Consider the following 17,922-nt stretch of genomic DNA (forward strand, 5'->3'; position numbering starts at 1 on the left):
TGGTTCCGGCTCCTGAGCACGTCCGGTGAGTGCCCCGGGACAGGCCTCCCTGGGAAGCGCTGTTCCCTGCGTGGTACCTCAAAACGCTCCAGGTGAGCCCAGGTTGGGCCCTGAGGGCTGCGAGGGGCTGCGCTCGGCTCGGGCAAGCACCTGAGAGGGATGAGGCACAGAGTCTTAGAATCGTTTTGGTTGGAAAAGACCTTCAAGATCATAATTTCCAGCCGTGAGCCCAGCACTGCCAAGTCCAGCACTAACTGTGCCCTCAGCACCACAGCTGCGTGTCTGTTAATTACCCCCAGGGATGGTAACTCCAACAGTTCCCTGGGCAGCCTGTTCCAGTGTCTGACAACCCTTTCAGTAAAGAAGTGTTTCCTGCTATCCAATCTAAACCTCCCTTGGAAGCACTTGAGGCCATTACCTCTTGTTCTATTGCTTGTTACTTGGGAGAAGAGACTGACCCCCCAACCTTGCTCCAACCTCCTTTCAGGGGGTTGTGGAGTATGAGAAGGTCTCCTCTCAGCCTCTTTTTCTCCAGACTAAAAATCCCCAGTTTCCTCATAACACTTGTTCTCCAGATCCTTCACCAGCTTTGTTGCCCTTCTCTGGACATGTTCCAGCCCCGTAATATCCTTCTTGTAGTGAGGGGCCCAAAACTGAACAGAGAATGTAAGGTGCAACATCACCAGTGCTGAGCACAGGGGGACAGTCCCTGCCCTGGTCCTGCTGGCCACACTTTCTGATGCAACGTGATTGCTGGTGGCCTTCTTGTCCACCTGGGCACACTGCTGGCTCATATTATACCAGCTGTCAACCAACATCTCCAGGTCCTTTTCTTCTGGGCAGGTTTCCAGCCTCTCTTCCTCAAGCCTGTACCATTGTGTGGGGTTGTTGTGACCCGAGTGCAGGACCTGGATCATTGATCCAGCCCATCTAGATCCCTCTGTAGAGCCTTCCCACCCTCAGGCAGATCCACACTCCTGCTCGACTAGGTGTCATCTGCAAACTGGGGGTGCACTCTATCCCCTTGTGCAGATCAGTGATAAAGTTATTAAAGAGAACTGGCCCCAATACTGAGCCCTGGGGAACACCTCTTGTGACTGGCTGCCAACCAGGTTTAACTCCATCCACCACAACACCTTGGGCCTGGCCATCCAGCCAGGTTTGGCCCAGCCAAGCACACACCCACCCATACAGAAGTCCTGGCAGTGACCCTCTGTTTTCTGGCCTCTTCTTGGGCAACACCTGGTCACCAGATCCTTCTGTGGAGCTTCTGCAGGACAACCCCTGTCTGACAGAGTTCATCACCTCTGTGCTGGCCCTGCCAGAGCCCAGCCCGAGCATCCTCTCCTTCACTCTGCAGTTAGCTGGGATACTTGCTGCTTCCGAAAACCGCTTCCAACTCTTGCAGGTGAGTCAGCTGCCCAGGTACCTGCTGCCTCGTGCCTGTTCCCTCCTGCTGTATGGAGGAACCTAGAGTGCTTCTCATTTTCAGTTCAAAACAGTATATGGGATAACACCTCACAGCAGTCAGTGCAAAATACTGCATTCCCAGACAGATCCTGTAGATTTGAACTGGGATAGACTTGAACTGGAAACCTCTGATTCCCTGCAAAAATGGGGGAGCTTTTTGAAAACCTGCTTTCTACAAAGAATATATTTATAGTACAAAGCTCAAAACCCAAAAGGCTTTAAGGGAGGGGATGTATATGACTGCATTAAGCAGGCTCATAGAACTGATTGATACATAAGTTGTCTGTAGCATCTGCAAAACAAGCAGTTTTGGTTTTGAACACCTTTATTGCTTAGTCCATGAAAGAGATAGATGCCGAGTTTAAGCCTGGGATTCTGCAAACTTCTCTTTCATTGATGCTTCCAGCAAGAGAAGGTTTCACTGCACCATTGATATACTCTTGACTTGGATGACGAGGCAGCCTTCCCACTCTCCTGAGCCCCTTTACTTACCGTTTAACCCTTGTGTTCTCCTCTGGCCTCAGCAGGAGCAGCTGTTGGTCAAGCTCTTTGGCCGGAAGGGGCCCCTGGACAGCAGCGCTTGGGGGGACGCGTCGGTGCGGAGCGGGTGGGTGAGGGGCATGCACAGCATGATGCAGCACCAGCCTGCCCTGCGCTTCCTCTGCCCTGCTGGTGAGTCCCTCCAGCGCGGGGAGCTCCTCACACCTCCCTGCCCCTTCCACTCCGGTCTGTTGCTCAGCTGGAAAGTGAGAGACAGGAGGTTTCATTCATTTAAGATAAAAATAAGCCATTGGTCAAAAACACTGAGCTCATCGAAAGATGTTGGGGTTTTTGTTAGATTAGTTTATGCATTTGAATTTTTAATTGGTTTTTTTTTTTTTCCCAAACACTGAAGGTGTTCCCTTTTTAGAAGGGAAAGAGGCACACCTTACAAAACACATTATAAAAATAGCTTATTGAAAGCCTTCTGCATTCTTATTTGTAACTCTTACTCAAAGATACATTTCAGTCTGATTTTAGTGCAGAAAAACTAACCAGGGGCTCACTTATCTCTTAATACCTGCACATTTCTCCAGTCCCATTGTTCTTACACAGGTATGTAAATTCTGCTGTTAACTTTAGATCCCATGTACAGAAGGGCCTAAAAGACTGGACTGACATTAATGTTCAGTATGTGCTGCTGTCCATGTGATGGAAAAGTAGTACTGTTGCTGCCTTCCATGTTTTTCCTACTGATTGTGTCTGGACATGGTACAGGTTCCTTCCATAATTACACAGTGACTGTGCTGTCAACTCTCCTAATATGACTAAAGTTACAGTAAAGTCCTCTTCTGTTCCTAATTTATTAAAACACCTGAGGAAGCAAAACCAATTTTACTTTGTTTGCTTGTTTGTTATTAAGGACTGCCTGACTTTGAAATGCCATAGAGACTACAAAATAAAGTATAAAAAAAACCCACCCCAGCAACACCATTTAAAGCTATTTGTTACTTAAGTTAGAATAATACATGGCTGGAGTGCAACAAGGCTCCACCTCACAATAGGAAGGCTGTTGTTTTTTCCTCTAGTGACTTGTTTTGTTTGCACACAGGAGGCTTAGATGTGATCTTCGCTCTGCAAGGGGATCCCAGCCTGTTTGTGGCTTCAGCTGCCACTCAGCTTCTAGTGCACGTGCTCACCCTCTCTGCAGAGTTGGAACCAACTAAACCTGCCACCACGAAGGACTATGACTGGCCTGAGTGTGCCCAAATGATTATAAAGCATATAGAAGATTCCCTTCGGTCCAGCTCTGCCTCTCACATCAAGCAGTCATTAAAGCTGTTAACTAGTTTGTTTGGCAGTTGCCATGCTGCATGGACTGAAGTGCTTTGGTCAGGCATAGCAAAGCAAATAGAATCCTTCTTGATGGAAGAGACTTCTCAAGCACAGCCCATGCTGGCCAATCTTTTGCTTAACATGGCATGGTAAAGATCTTTTGGATCCAGTGATGGCTTATTTACGTTTTCCACCGAGGACCTATTACTTACACTTCTTTCTTCTCAGGTCCCCTGTGTTTAATGGCACTGAAGGAAGTTTTTGGGCATTAGTGGCTTCTGCTCTGGAACACTTAACCCCAGTACAAGTGGGTCCTTTGGCAGTGGGAATTCTGAAGATCTACAAATGGTAGGACTTACTACAATGGAATTATTGCACTCTCCAAATGTTTCTGTGCTAGTATCTCTGGAGTCTGTTCAAGAACTTTTTTTTTCCCTCACTGCATTTTCCACTACATTCCTTAATATGTAAGACTGGTTGGCAAGAACCATGTCAGTAGGTAACAAATTTCAGGCTCTGATGGTAAGAATAATACAGTTTCAAAGACAGAGAAATTAAAGGAGCTGTAATCCAATTGGAATCTACTGTGTTGCAATTGAAGATTCTTCTATCCTCATGCTCCTCTGAGAGGTCTGCCTGCATCTTCTCCTTAACACCACTTTAGATAGTGAAAAAGCATCAGGAAGTCATCAGATGTTAAATGAGTACAGCACATATGGATAACTGATCTACAGGCTAAATAACACCTGTGTCTGAAGATTTAAGGACACCATTTAATTGGCAAGAAATGCCTCTCTCTAACCTACCTTCTTACACAGAATCCCAGTCTCCATTTGCATAGCATGATAAGGCTGCTTAATCCTTCCAGAGCCATTTTTCTTCTACTTTCAGTTAGCCAGGGAAGCTTGGAAGAAGGCTCAAACTGTGATAGTACTTTCATTGTTCTGTTGTTGCTGGCTTGTTTAAAAGCCAGTATGAAAAATACAATTCTGCTCAGCACTTGAGGGCAGATGTTTGGGAAGGAATGGAAATGTCCTTGTTTTGGTAACTGCTGTTTCCTCCTTGAAGCCCACAAGATGTGAGGATTAAGGCACTGACTGTTCTACTTCAGCCAATGGACTGTATTTTGAGAGCAGCCTCCCAACCTCTGGAATACTCAGGTATAGTTGTGATAAAAAGGTTAGAGGCTAGTCGGCCAGTTTTTTAAGTGTCTGGTGCAGACAAAACTGGAGGAGGAAGAGCAGAAATAACCAAGGACAGTAACCATGTTTGTTGTAAACCACAGCATCCTACTGGCAGTTGCATTTGAAGGGATATTCATGCTACATCACTTGAATATCTTGATTAGCTTTAAATATCATAGTCCTTAGTATTTACTAACAACCTGAGTTCTTTCCTCCTTGGGTCTTCTAGGTTTGCTGGATGAGTCTGTTAGTGATCCCACCACTGTTGAAAGTCTTCTGTCATCCAAGTCATCTTGTGCTGGTCTCCTGTGTCAGACCCTCGCTCATCTGGAGCAGCTGCTGTCTTGGGTAACATTCAGAGAAGGAAAACAAACCTGTCCCTGAAGACAGTTTTAATATTGATTGCAAACTTCTGCAGTAGAGCTTAACAGAACCTGGAGAGGAGTTGACAGTGAGGGCTTCCATACATTAACAAAATCTAGCACAGGAAAAACAAGAATATTGAGGCTTCTAAGGAGGGACCACACTTAGTTTTAAATCCATTTTCACAAGCTTTCTTACCATACCTTACTTCTACTGCAGTTATTGGTCCAGTGATAAAACATAAGTTGACCCACTTTCCCAAGCAGTGAATCCCTTTCAATCTGTGCAATAGTTCTTGAGAGACAAGAAGATAATTTGTTTGTAGTTCTTAGCATTGTAGTACCTTAATAATACACCAGAACCTGCCATTTCTGCTGTTTCCTGACCAAAAACTCCTGCTCTGTATGCATGCTTAAGACTTTTCCTAGAAATGTTTGTTCTTCCTCCCATCCCTTTAGGTTCATTTGCCAGTGGATTTACCCTGCACATCTTTGCTGCGCTCTCTCATGACAATCTTGCAGTTCTGTAATGGCCTCTTGAGTCCAGCTTCTCCTCTGGGAAGCACCATAAGCCAAATCTTGATCAATTCCTCCAGAGTACAAGGATCAGCTCTTGATGTCCTGGCAGCACTGTCTGAGCAAAAAGGTGAGTTACTCTTTACCCTATTGGTTGCTTTTTTTTTTTGTTTTAATTTTGGAAATAATTGACTATTCCCTGGTTGCAGAATTTTTCATTGCTCTTCAGTGATCTTTCTGAATTACCACTTCCATTTCTGAAATGTCTTCATTTTTTTCCAGTTTTTCCTAACCTTACTTTCTGTTGATGAGCTAGGGCATGTAATTCTTTAAAGAGATTTTAGTGGTTGTGAGAAATTGGATTATTCTCCTTTGCTTCAAGGCCTGTACTTGCTTTCTTCTCCAAAACAGTTTTATAATCCAGTGTCTTCTGTATTTCAGCAGTTGGATTGTGATTCAACACCTCTTTCTCTCAGTTTTGGTCCTTTAGTTTTGTTTTCCATGTTTCAGGATGTGACACCCTGATAGGAAGTGTATTTGATGTCCTTCTGGCATATCTGGAGAGTCCAAACACCAGCCCTACTGTGAGTATAGAACTATAGAGAGATGAAAATCAATTAGCTTGGCCCCAATGGGTTGTAGTTCTGAGACATTGTCTGACAATAACTGTTTCTTAGCACAGTTTGTATTAGAATATGTGAGAGACTTGTCTGGGGTCTGGGTGGTGTGCAGGAAGCAGCTTAAATTCTGATGACTGACTAATACATTGAGTGCTATGGAAAAGACAGGAGCCATCATGTCCAAGAGTAGTGCCAACAAACTCAACTTGACATGGCCCTTAAGTATTGGGTCCTTTGTACTGAAGGATGTTGTCATCTTGCTTTGTTCTAATGGCTCTGATGACAACTGCAAATCAAAAGCTGGAGGTACTAGAACTTGATAGTATTAAACCAAGAATAGGTATTTTCTCAGTGCTTGTTAGACATGTTATGTAAGCACCATTTGTTTGTGCTTACTTTTAGTGAGGAGGCGAATGTACTTGTTTACCCTGAGAATTTCTCTGTAAGTTTGAGGCTAAAACAAATTTCTGTAGCATAAAGGCAGCAGTGCCTGCTGTAGTAAAGTAAATCTGCTTTATATTGCTTCAGGTTCTGAAGAAAACATTTCAGGCTACAGCCAAGTGGTTGGTGCACTTGCAGAAACTGTCCTGCTCCAACAGTCAGTGGCAACAAACTGAGAAGGTTTTGGAAGGTAACAAAGCTATTGAAGTTGGGACAAGCAGCAGCTAGTGCCCTGGATGAGGTCTCCTCTTGCTTAAAGCTCTCAGGATTCATTTGTTTGCAACTACAGTGAATTTAGGTTTAACTGCCCAAATAGTGCTTTGAAGAACTGTGGGAGGAACACAGAGCAGCAGCAGAAGGGATTGATTCAGATGAAATGCCAGAGGTTGTACAGTGCTGACTTCAGTAAGGCTTGTTGCCTTGTCCATTCAGGATTATCCCTTGGCTCTTACAGGGGTGTTTCTGGTGCTGCAGAAGCGTTTGTACAGTCCTTGCTGGGAAGTAAGAGATTCTTCTCTGGAGTTCCTCACTGTCCTGATCAAACACTTGAGAGGTAGGTACAGAGGTTTAACAGTTCAGATTGGAGGAGCATTTCTTTTAATGTTTTCAAAGTCAGTCAGGCTTGTGAGGCATCTTCTGACCCATAACTGGAGGACCAAGAAAGAAGCGCCTAGATTTTTACCCTTAGGTCATGATCAATATCGGACAAAGACATGAGTAAACTTACTGTACTTTTCTGTTGAACTCAGATTGCTGTGCCCTCCTTAATGGCAATTTTGGTGAGTTAAACTGAGGGGTGTTGAGACAAGCATATATGAAGAGACATGTATTCAAGGCAGGTGACAGTGCTTAATGGCAGATGGTACTTTCCCTTTTTTCACTTTGCTCTGCAGTGGTGTCTGTTTGGTTTCACTCTGCAGGCTGGGATTTAGGAGGCTAAAAGCCTGGAGCTGCTTTGCATGCTTTGAATTGCTGATTTTCCACTTTCCTGGTAGCTCAGGCTTTGCAGCAAGTAGCACTAAGGCCATGTTAATTCTCCTACAGTAGCCCTGCAGTCTTGGAAGAGGAGGGGATGTTGTCAACTGCTGTTGTCCCCGGGTCACAAAGGAAGCATCCAGCACACTCAGCTGCATTAGCAGTTTACCCTGCAGCCCCCTCTCAGTGCTGCATTCTTCTTTGCTGTATGCCTTGACAACAGGAAAGGAAGACCATTTTTTCTTCCTTTAAGCAAAAACATAAGGGTGATGAGGCTGAAACTGTGTCCTCACTTGCCCGGAGAAAATTTTTTCTTGCTGCTAGAACAACTGTAAATGGATTTTTCCAAGTTCCAGTGTCTAGTAGGGCTTGACTGAAAGCCACCAAGCTGCTGGAAAATGGGGAGCCTGACACAGAGTGTCTGTGCTCTTGTGAGCAGCTGCCTGGTCTCTGCAGTGGCTCAGCTCACTGGCAGCTCTCCTGGCAGACAGTGGGCATCCTTGTATAGTGCAAAGAAACGCTTGCATTGGAAACAGCTTCATGCTCTGACAGAGTAAATCCTCACTTCTTTGGATTGCTGTCTTGTTCACAGACCAGGAGCAGTTCAGGAAGTCTCTTCTGTCTTCAGAGTTGCCAAGGCTTACACAAGATCTTCTTGAGGATCCAGAAAGTTACGTGCGAGCAAGTGCCGTGACTGCTGTGGGACACTTGGCCTTCATCACTTACTTGGCTCCAGAGTCACCTGTCACAGGGAACTGGTACAATAAAGAGGTAGGATGTAGCCCACTGCATAATCAAGCAGAACTACACTTCAATTTACTGCTCTACTACTTAAAACTTTCTTCACAAGTCACCTGCAGTCTCATGCATGCAGATTTCACAACCAGTGATGAAGAGTAGATTTTTTTTTTTACTTCTGCTGTTCTTGTTTCTTTGCATATTCCTCCCTTCTTGTTTCTTTGAATGTTGTTCTCCTCACTGTGATTTCTCTTTGTCTTTTTACATTTAGAACACTGTAGAAAAGCTTCAAGAAATCTTGTCAATGGACCCAGAGGGCTTTCCTAGGAGGGCTGTGATCAGCATCTTCACCGAGTGGCTGAGACAGGGCTGCACAGCTCAGCTGCAAGACACAGAGCAGTTTGTTTCTAGAGTGATCCAAACTGTGGAGCATGACTTAGACTGGGAAGTCAGACTTGGTGGTTTGGAACTGGTTGAAATTTTCTATAATCAGACAATTCACCAACGTGGCCTTTCTGAATGCCCATATGCTCCTGTCTCAGCTGCAGTCACTAGTTCTGTTCATCAGGAGGAGGTGCTGAAGATATTTTGCCGAGCAAAACTGTTCCGCTTTTTGTTTCAGTCTTTGTGTGACTGTGACAAACCAGTAGGTCAGAGAGCATGTGATTTATTGATTGTCTTAAGAAGTGCCTGCTATCCAATTAGTGCCCTGGAAGCTTCAGAGCAGATTGGAAATTCACCTGCAACACCTGGCATTGCCTGGTTACAGAGGACGCTAAGGCAGGGTTCTCTGGCCCAGAACTTCCCCACAGGTGGGGTAGATTTTCAAGATCCAGAGAGCATGATGATGGCTTTGGGTACAATAGACTTAGAAGAGCTACATGATGAGCTAAATAAAAGTACTGACCATTTGGAGAAAAGCCCCAAGTCCCTCTTAGAGGACATCCTTGCTACTGTGGGGACTATAGAGGAGAATGAAGCAGACTGTTACTGAAGACATCTTTTGCTCTGAGGGAGCAGAGCTTAAGCAGTTTTCTTCTGGCGAAGAATTTTTTGCTACCAGCCATAAAGTCTTTCCTGAGGGAAGGTAAAAAGAAGTGTTACATTGCATGGAGAAAAGGATGGGTTTGTTAGCTTTTAAATGGGTTAGAAAATCTTTGCTGTAATACTGATGAATTAATTTTGTTATCAAGTGTGGTTTCCAATAAACTGGGAGTTGTTTTTCAAAATGAACATATTAAGAAATGCATTTGTTTGTTTTTTTAAATCCTGTGTCTTTTAAGAAAGTACCAGATGATGGCTATTTGAGGAAAAAATTGTTTTGAAAAGCAAAACAGTGACTGAAAGCAAACTTGCATGTTCCCTTTAGAGCCAGAGTAGCTAAAACAGGTGACGACTGGTTTTAAGGAGTATTTGTTTTTACCTTGTTTGTATCCATTCTAAAATCAATTCTCAGTTCCCTGTCGCATATTGAGGTCTAGAGCAGAAGGTGACATTTAAGGAGTCACAAGCTGATAACCCTTAACATTACAACGTTTCTTCTGTAGATAACAGACTTGTTTGATCTCAGCAGTGACACTGAAAAGCTGACTTCATTTTTAATTGAAGCCAGAAGCAAGTCCAATTTGCTGAAAGTGCTCCTATTCTCCATTCCTAAAGAACTACCATAGCTTCTAACTAGTAAGAGCAACTGCCACCTGCAGCTTTTGCTTGATAAAAATAGATCTACACCTACCTTTGGTAAACAACTAGAAAACAGCAGCTATAGCGTGAATGGCAACTGTTTTTAGAGAGAAAAAATGGCCAATTTTTTTAAAACTTGGAGAAGGCTGTAGTTTGCAATGTATTCCAATGTCTTACCAAGTGCTAAGGAGCTTTCTGAAACCTGGGAGGAAAAAAGAAAAACTACCTTTACCAGCAGGTCAAACCAAGCTGTGTTCTTTTCCAGCTCTGAGGTGTTGCTTGGCAGCCTTTATTCTCCTGCAGCCTTTGTAGAGGCAGGAACACAACACACACATTAGGCCAATGGAGGCTGCAGCATCAAATGCAGTGGAAGAACTTCTACAACCTCCTCCTTCAGTATTAGCCCTGCAGCCAGTGCCATGGGGTAAGATGTAGTTAGAATTTCATGCTGCTGATGTTGAAGATTTTCAGTGTAGTCAGCACATGCTGTGCACAGCTTTGCTTGTGAACAGAGCCTTTGGGTGTCATGCCAGCAGCTGTTATTAGGACACATTAGCTCTTCTGATACACAATTCTACTTGAACAGGGTCCACCTCTGGCAAAAAACATGAGATATTAAAAATCAGGCCTTTTCCTGCCACTGAGTTTTTCTCAGAAATTGGAAGAGTTAGTGAGAGAGGGGGGATTTGCTTCTGAAGAAGTATGGCTTGTTGGTGGAATTTTAGCAATCCTGTCTATTAGAATTAAGGTATTCTAGTTCCAAAACCACCATTTGTATTGGCAATGGGTCAGATATGCACCAGAAAAGGAGAGAGCAAGTTGCTGGGTAAAGTTCTTCCTCCTGTTCAGCCCTACTATTGTTATTTCAGGGTTGCAAAGTTTAGGAGACTCCAAGGAATTATTCAAATACCAGCAAATTGAAAAAAGTGAGTTGTTACAGAAGGGAAATTCCACTGCTTATTACTGAAGTCTCTTGACTCCCAGAACTATTAATTTTTAATGGCACTTTTTTTTTCTTTTTGTATTGGCTGGGGTATTGGTGACATTCTTAATTTAATACCATTTGCCTAATTGCAGCCCAAGGTCTTGTTTATACACAGGATGCTTGTACACTGAAAATCCCAATGTGCAACAGACTGGGAGGAGCCCTTATCTTTAGAAAGAGAAATAAGGATTCCTTTCATCTTTCATTAAAAACAGGCCTCCACCTTCAGTAATTAGGTGACTCAGTGCTGATTTTGTACTTCTCTCTCTCCTGAGCTCACTCCATGGCCTTAACTCTGTTCTCCCTGCCGCTCTAGTTACAGTAGAGAGTCTTATTAACACTGACATTCTTGGACTGACATCCTGCACCTGATAACTGGGAGAAACATGAAGGGTCATGAACATCTGAGCAGCACGAGGAACAAATGCCAGAGAATGGAGAGATGGTGGGAGATGAAAGCAAACAAAAATTCCCATGGTTATTTCCACAGAAAACTATGGCAGTTGGTCTTGCAGGATTAAAATTCAGCGACAGAATCAGTAAACACACCCCAACAACTACTCATGTAAGCCATCCATCATGCAGGGAAGCCACACCTATGGGATGTCCATCTTTGCCCACTTCAAAGCTCACATACTAGTCCTACCCCACCTGCTTGCACTGCTACCTCATTTCCAACCCACTTCTTGACCTACCACAGCTCCAGTTTTTTGCGCCTCCACAAGATCCTTATCTCAGCCACCCAGTTTTCTTCTGGGTTAAGAGTTTACACCGTGTGGTATGTCTTGTCAGGGAGCTGTGGCTGTGGTGCACTGGGGGGAGGATTCAACTCTGAAGGAGACAGCCCTGAGAAGCAGACTCGTCACCCCATGTTCACACTGGGCATTCACTTCCCCAGGCACTGCTGCTACTCACCACTTCACAAGGTGACAGCACCAGTCCCTCCATGAACTCGGCCCAGCCAGCTCACTGCTGTCACACTCAGAGGAGCAGGTGGGTGGGCTGGCCTTCCCTTCTGGACACAGGAGAAAGTTCAAAGCTGCCTTTTTTGGGATGGTTTTCTGTGGAAACGGGTTTTCCACCAGCAGTGCTGTAGCTGTGCGCAGGTCCTGCAGGAGGCAGGCACCACCCAGAGTTTTTCCCACACACATACACATATCCCAGAGGATTTCAGCAAAGGCAGCCAGACACAGACCTCCTTTAATTGAAAAAGCACTAAGGCTCATTAGCTGTAATGTGGGCTGGGGAGAGCAGGCAGTAACAATACAGGTGGCATCAATTCAGACCATCACAGGTTAGTAAAATTTATGTCTCCAATGGCTCATACTGAGCTCATACTGATGATTACAAAGCTCAGCTCAGCTCTTTCCCTGCACAGGGACAATATGTGTCCTGCTACCTGATCTGCATGCAGGTGTGAAATTCCTGGAGTTGCTCTCAACATATTTCAACAAAGCTCTAAAGAAAGGATTTTTCCTTCACCTGCTCAGACTCAGGCACAGGAAAGAATAAGCATCTTTGGAACAGCCCTACTGTAGCAACAGCTTTATGAAAGCTGCCAAAAGAATGGTTGTTAATTTTCTAAGAATTGAACATTCAAAATCCAAAGAATATTCTTTGCCCAATTATACTAATTGCACAACTTTGTAAAAAATGGGCCATAAACATCTAAGGCTGTTGCTTTAGCTTAAATCTATGTGATCTGAGATTACAGATCAACCCATACATATCTTTCCAATTTCTTTTGTCTGTCTCTAATAAAATTTGCTCTGCCTTTCAACACACATTCATCAAGGCTTCGAAAATCCACTGTGTGCTAGAGAGGAAACTCATCAAGCAGCTTCACTGCAGAAGTTCTCAACAATTTACAATGGAAAGTTATTATCAGCAGCAGCATCTCTACAGTCTGTGTCATTTCCCTTCAGAGCAGTGGGGTTTTGTCCTCTGCAGAGAAATAAAGCACCACTTCAACAGGGCCAGACCTCAGCCTGCATCAGACGCACTCCTCTTCAGACAGAACAGACCTTGCAAGCCAGCACACAGAAAAATAGGGTTTTCTTTCAAAGCAGCAGCATGTGTGCCTGAACAAGGTGGAACTAAGCTGGTGACATACAGCTGTGATGAAAGCAGTCAGGGCTCTGCAGACACACCACAGGTACCCTTATCCTCAGGTAGGACAAGCCAGCAGTCTGCACCTAGAGTCCCTGCAGCACTACAGGTGCAATGACACAACTGTTTCAGAAAAAGCAAAATGAAATTAAAGAAAACATATTTCTATCTTTAATACCAACACCAAATCTCTGCTTAAGAACACAGCAGCTTCACATGTTTGTCTAGATTAAACATATAACAAGGCTGCAAAGATGCCTTTCATGTGGCTGCCTCAAAAATAATCCCATCCAAACCAGGTTACTCTCCAGGTCATTCTGCAGTTGCCCAGTTGTTCAACTCTGTGCAAGGGCAGAACATGCTGTCTGGGACAGAGGGTGCACCTGACCCATTAGAGGGACATTGGCCAGTTACATCAGATAAGGTGTACAGTAAAACCACTACCTTAAAAGGCTGATGGTAAAGGATGGTGGCATGAACCACAGTAGAACTGCCTCTTGTCACTCCTTTTCAGTGCAAGATAGGTAGGAGTTACCCTTAATAGACAGATACACTTTCAGATCTTCAGTTCTCCCACTTCATTATCTCTTGCTCCTTCTATTTTCAGCCTCCACTGGCCCCGTATTTCCTGAGCTTTCAGGCTGGGTGAGTAGAAGGGAGCAGGGATCTTGTGCTGCCATGTAGAGGGACATCAAGGCTGGCCTTGGCTGGTCCCTCATTATCATGCTCAGAGCTTTGGCCTTGAACCAGCTTCTGGACTGGGCTGTGACCAGCATGAGGGAGCTGCAGAGCCAGGTCTGGCAGATCGTGAATCCAGACTGTATATCTTGAAACGCAACTTAGTCAAGCCATCTCCAAAACAAACCCTTACTATACTCCATTAACTATCACACATGAAACTCTTCTGAAATTATACAGGCTGGGCAGGGGCACAGGTGAGCCCTGGAGCCCATTGCTTTGCAAAACAAACACCCTTGATGGGACTAATCTTGTGATCACCACTCTCATTATGTGCCAGCAACAAAAAAGCTGCAGTTAAAACACAAATGGCAATGGTTGCTAAGTGACAACATCCGTACAGGCTTGTCACAGCCCTGAGACAAACAGCTGTGGCTGCACAGCAATTCCATCCTGTCCATGTAATTGAGGATAATAATGCTGTTTTCATTACCATCTACTAACCTTAACTTTGACCTGTGGGAATGTTTTATGCTTTAGGTTCTGACAAAGAGCCCCTTGAAAACAAGGCTAAAGCCTCCACTGAAACAAAAAGTATCTTTAATACTTCATGGTCTTTCAACACATTTTCTTCCCAGTGAACTAGTGCATCAGACAAGAACACAGCTTTCTTAGCTAACTGGTCCATTTCTGAAAAACAGGGAGTTACAAGACAGTGCCAGGAGTAACAGCCCCCATCCTGCCAACAGCTCCAACAACACACAAGTCACCAATGCAGTCAAAGCTCATCCACATGGATAAAGCCAACTTGACTGTTGCCTTGGGTCACCGTCAGCACATTAAACACTTCTGTTCTTCACACGGTACCAGAATAAAATGTGATTATTTCCCCCCCCTCTGTATTTTACCCCTAAACACAGAACCTTTCCTAGTTGTTCTCCTTATTCCTCCGATTGCTTCACCACGGTCAAGAAAACAAGCATCCCTCATGCTGGTGTTAAACCTGTGTTGCTGCTCTCCAGATCCCACAGCACAGGGTGAATGTTGCTGTGCAAAGGTCTGACTTTTGAGCAGCATGAGATGAGGCAGCTCCAAGGTGCAGCACATCATCTGGGGAGGGGGTCAGGCACGTGCCCCGCAGCGCTGGCGGGCAGGCAGCTCAACCTCGTTGTTGCTCCAGACATGGCACCAGGGAGGGGAAAAAAAAAGAGAGAAACCTCCTGTCTCCTTAATTCCTGTTGAGAACTTCTACCCTGTAGGGATCAGCCTTGCCTCCCTCCCTAGTTTTGGAACATCTTCTCCACCCTTTGTTTATTACAACAAGATCAAAGATCCATCTCCATGGAAACGTTGGAGCTCAAGGAGTTTCTGCACTCTGGCTTTGCATCCTGCATATGGGTTCTGACACTGTTGTTTGAAACAGAAGCTTTGAGGTAATCAGCACTCAGGTCTGTACAGAAATGATTTGGTTGGTAATCACCGATAAGCTGAGCAGCACAAGTGTGTACAACTAACCTGGACACCAAGGAGCAGAACTGCCATCACATCAAGGCATCTGTGGTCCTTGAAGATTGCAGCCCTTCAGCTGCACACAGAGATATCCCATGCCCTGGCTCCTACAGCTTCCAGCCTGTTTCCTCATATCCAGAGTAGATGAGGGACACTGACACGTGTGTTCTTTGATAGCTGGCACCCCAGCACTCTGTCCCCACACCTGAAGTTTGGTAGGAATTTCAAATGTGGACACCAGAGCCACACGGGCAGAGCTGCTGGAGAGCATCCCTGCCTGCTCAGTGCTGCAGCTCCAGCCTTAGAGCTGCTTGGACTCACCCAAGGGAGTTGGCAAGTGGCCCAACAGCCAGACCAGCCCAACCCAACCCTCATAATTCTGCATTCAAACCTGTATCTCTGGGCCAGCAGTAGCTGGGGCACTGGTGCTGGGTCATTCCAATGACTTTCTCCTGGTAGTGCTGAGCTCCAACTCTTTCAGCACAGTCACTCCCCTACAGCTAATTCCCAGAAGAGGGGAAAAATAAAAAAAATTAAATGCATAAGCCAGACATGGTTTAGGATATTTTTGTTCTCTGTTCAGCTCACCACATGGCTACACAAACTGCTAAACTGTTGTATTGGGAGAGACTAGTTAGAGAAAAAACTCTTCAAACAGTCATTGCAGTTGCTGCCAACAGAAAGTTGATGTGGAGCTGCAGCTTCTCAGGAAATCCTGGATTTGGCTTAAACCTCCTATAAATAAAAGTCAAGACAGAAAGGAGTGAAAGAAAACTCACCTGTGAGTGTTTGATTTTCCCAGGCATGTTAATGTGGAGCTGCGGCTTCAGAGGAAATCCTGGATTCGGCTTAAACCTCCTATAAATAAAAGTCAGTGAAAGAAGTGAAAGAAAACTTACCTGTGAGTGTTTGATTTTCCCAGGCATGTTCTGAGAAGGACAACCAGGGAGTAGAGGGCACACAGGGCTGCATTAGCACAGAGGCAGAGCCCATAGCACCCACCTGGAGAGCATCAGCCAGCACCTGGGACAGGAGGAAGCCCCACCTCGCAGCACCACTGGGGGCAGGGACTGGCTCCCAAGGAATTCAGACCACATCTCACTACTGCTTGTGGCAGTGGTGAGCCCCCAGTTGCCCGTGTGCACCCAGAATGTGATTTTTCTAATCATATTAAGAAATTTCCGAACAGCAACTGTGCAGAGAGCAATCCAGCTGTCAGCATTGAGCCTTATCCTGGGGCACTGGCAGAACACGCCAGGCACAAATTAATATTGCATAAGCTGCACCATGCTGAGTTCCATGGCTTAATTATAAAAGAGAAAGCAATAATCAAGGGATCTGTAAGGCTAATAAATGTTCTGAGAACACCGAAAGTGACACAAGAGCCGCAGCCAGTGCGACAGGACATGAATGCATTTAAAAAGCACATTAATCACACACCATGTATTCATTTGCAGTTTCCAATGGCAGCTCTTGGCCTTCAGCTGCCTTCGTAGCATCCCTGGGCACAAGAGGATCATCACCCAGCCCAGAGCAAAGTGGGCTGGAGCCTGCCCACCAGCAGAAAGAAAACCACAGCCATGCACCAGTCCAAGGAGACACAGATATTAGCTCCTACTTGAAGCTGTGCAGCCTGATGTCTCTCCACTGCCATGTGCCTGAGCTTGGTTTAACCCTCATACCTGGATCAGCATTTGGAGGTTTCTGGGTCGGGGATGGTGTCCACCAGGCTGCACAGTGCAAGTTACCTAGCAAAGGACAGCACAAGGAGGAAATCAGGCTCCTGGCAAATTCTCTAATTGTCTCTGCAGCAAAATACTTGAAAGATCTTCTGTTCCTCAGTGCCTCCAACTCCCTCTCCTCTTCATCTCTTATTTCATTGTGCTGCAGCTTTTTAATTAGCAAGACAGCTCATTGCAGGGCTTTGCCTCTCATTCACAGCCTTCCCTTTATCTTTAAGGAATACATGGTTCTGTGGAGGGTTCTGTCTCCAGTTAGATTTTTGCCCATGTGAAATTTGTTGTTGTTGTCTCTGTCTTAAGGAAAACTCTGATAAACCTTAAAACAGAGATGCCACCAAGAAGAACCTCTCCTCCTGCACTGTCACACAGTGAGCCCCAAATTCCTGTAGACCATGATGCCAAAGCAGGGCATGACCCAGCCCTTTACTAGCTGCTAACATCAGCAAGATACTCCTTGGGCTGAAATGCTGCAGGACTGGGTGCCAGTCAGGGCTGCATGTACAGAAACTTGAAATCTTCCCAATTATCCACTTCTGCCCAATAACTTATTGCAGCAGAATCTGTTCCCTTACTCATCCTCTACCCCTCTACAAAGGGCAGCTCTTCACATTTTTCTGCCCAAAGATCTATTATCAAACCAAAGCCTTTCAAAAGAAATGACTACCCTTCTTGTCTTGCTAATAATCCCAAATTTAACTATGTCCTACTTAACACCTCCTCTGGAACCAGGCAGTGAGATGCTATTTCTGCTGGCCTCAATAAGTGGACTCTGCTGAGCCCCAGGGAACACACAGACCAGGTACCATGCTGAGTTTAAAGCCTGGGATGGATTGCTCCAGCAGAAGCCTCTTTCCTTGTTATTCCTATGGCCTAATCAGGGGCCAAGAGGAGGCAATAACGAAAAGAATTTTAAAAAAAATATTAAAAATCAAGAACCATTCTGTACATTCCCCAAATCTTCTATGCCAGGCCAAATCTGTACACTGAAATTGCATTCTCCTTGCTGTAGAAATATCTATCTGCCCCCTCTTCTGCCTCTGCAACCATATGGGCAGCTGAAATCATGCTTCCTCGTGGGAATGAATCATGGAGCAT

At 45.0% G+C, this 17,922-nt stretch overlaps 1 protein-coding gene across 1 annotated transcript; it reads left to right on the forward strand.

The window, feature by feature from the left end:
* Positions 1–608: 608 nt before the first annotated feature.
* BRAT1 (BRCA1-associated ATM activator 1) lies at positions 609–9,115 on the forward strand. The gene is made up of 13 exons (XM_009993714.1): positions 609–666; positions 1,254–1,408; positions 1,995–2,142; positions 3,062–3,434; positions 3,514–3,633; positions 4,354–4,445; positions 4,699–4,817; positions 5,291–5,477; positions 5,858–5,931; positions 6,496–6,598; positions 6,863–6,961; positions 7,976–8,154; positions 8,393–9,115. Exons 1-13 carry the CDS (start codon positions 609–611, stop codon positions 9,113–9,115), a joined length of 2,430 nt encoding a protein of 809 aa, XP_009992016.1.
* Positions 9,116–17,922: the final 8,807 nt, after the last annotated feature.

The sequence above is a fragment of the Chaetura pelagica genome, unplaced genomic scaffold, assembly GCF_000747805.2.
Source record: "Chaetura pelagica isolate M959 unplaced genomic scaffold, ChaPel_1.0 scaffold213, whole genome shotgun sequence".
NCBI classification, from domain to species: Eukaryota; Metazoa; Chordata; class Aves; order Apodiformes; family Apodidae; genus Chaetura; species Chaetura pelagica.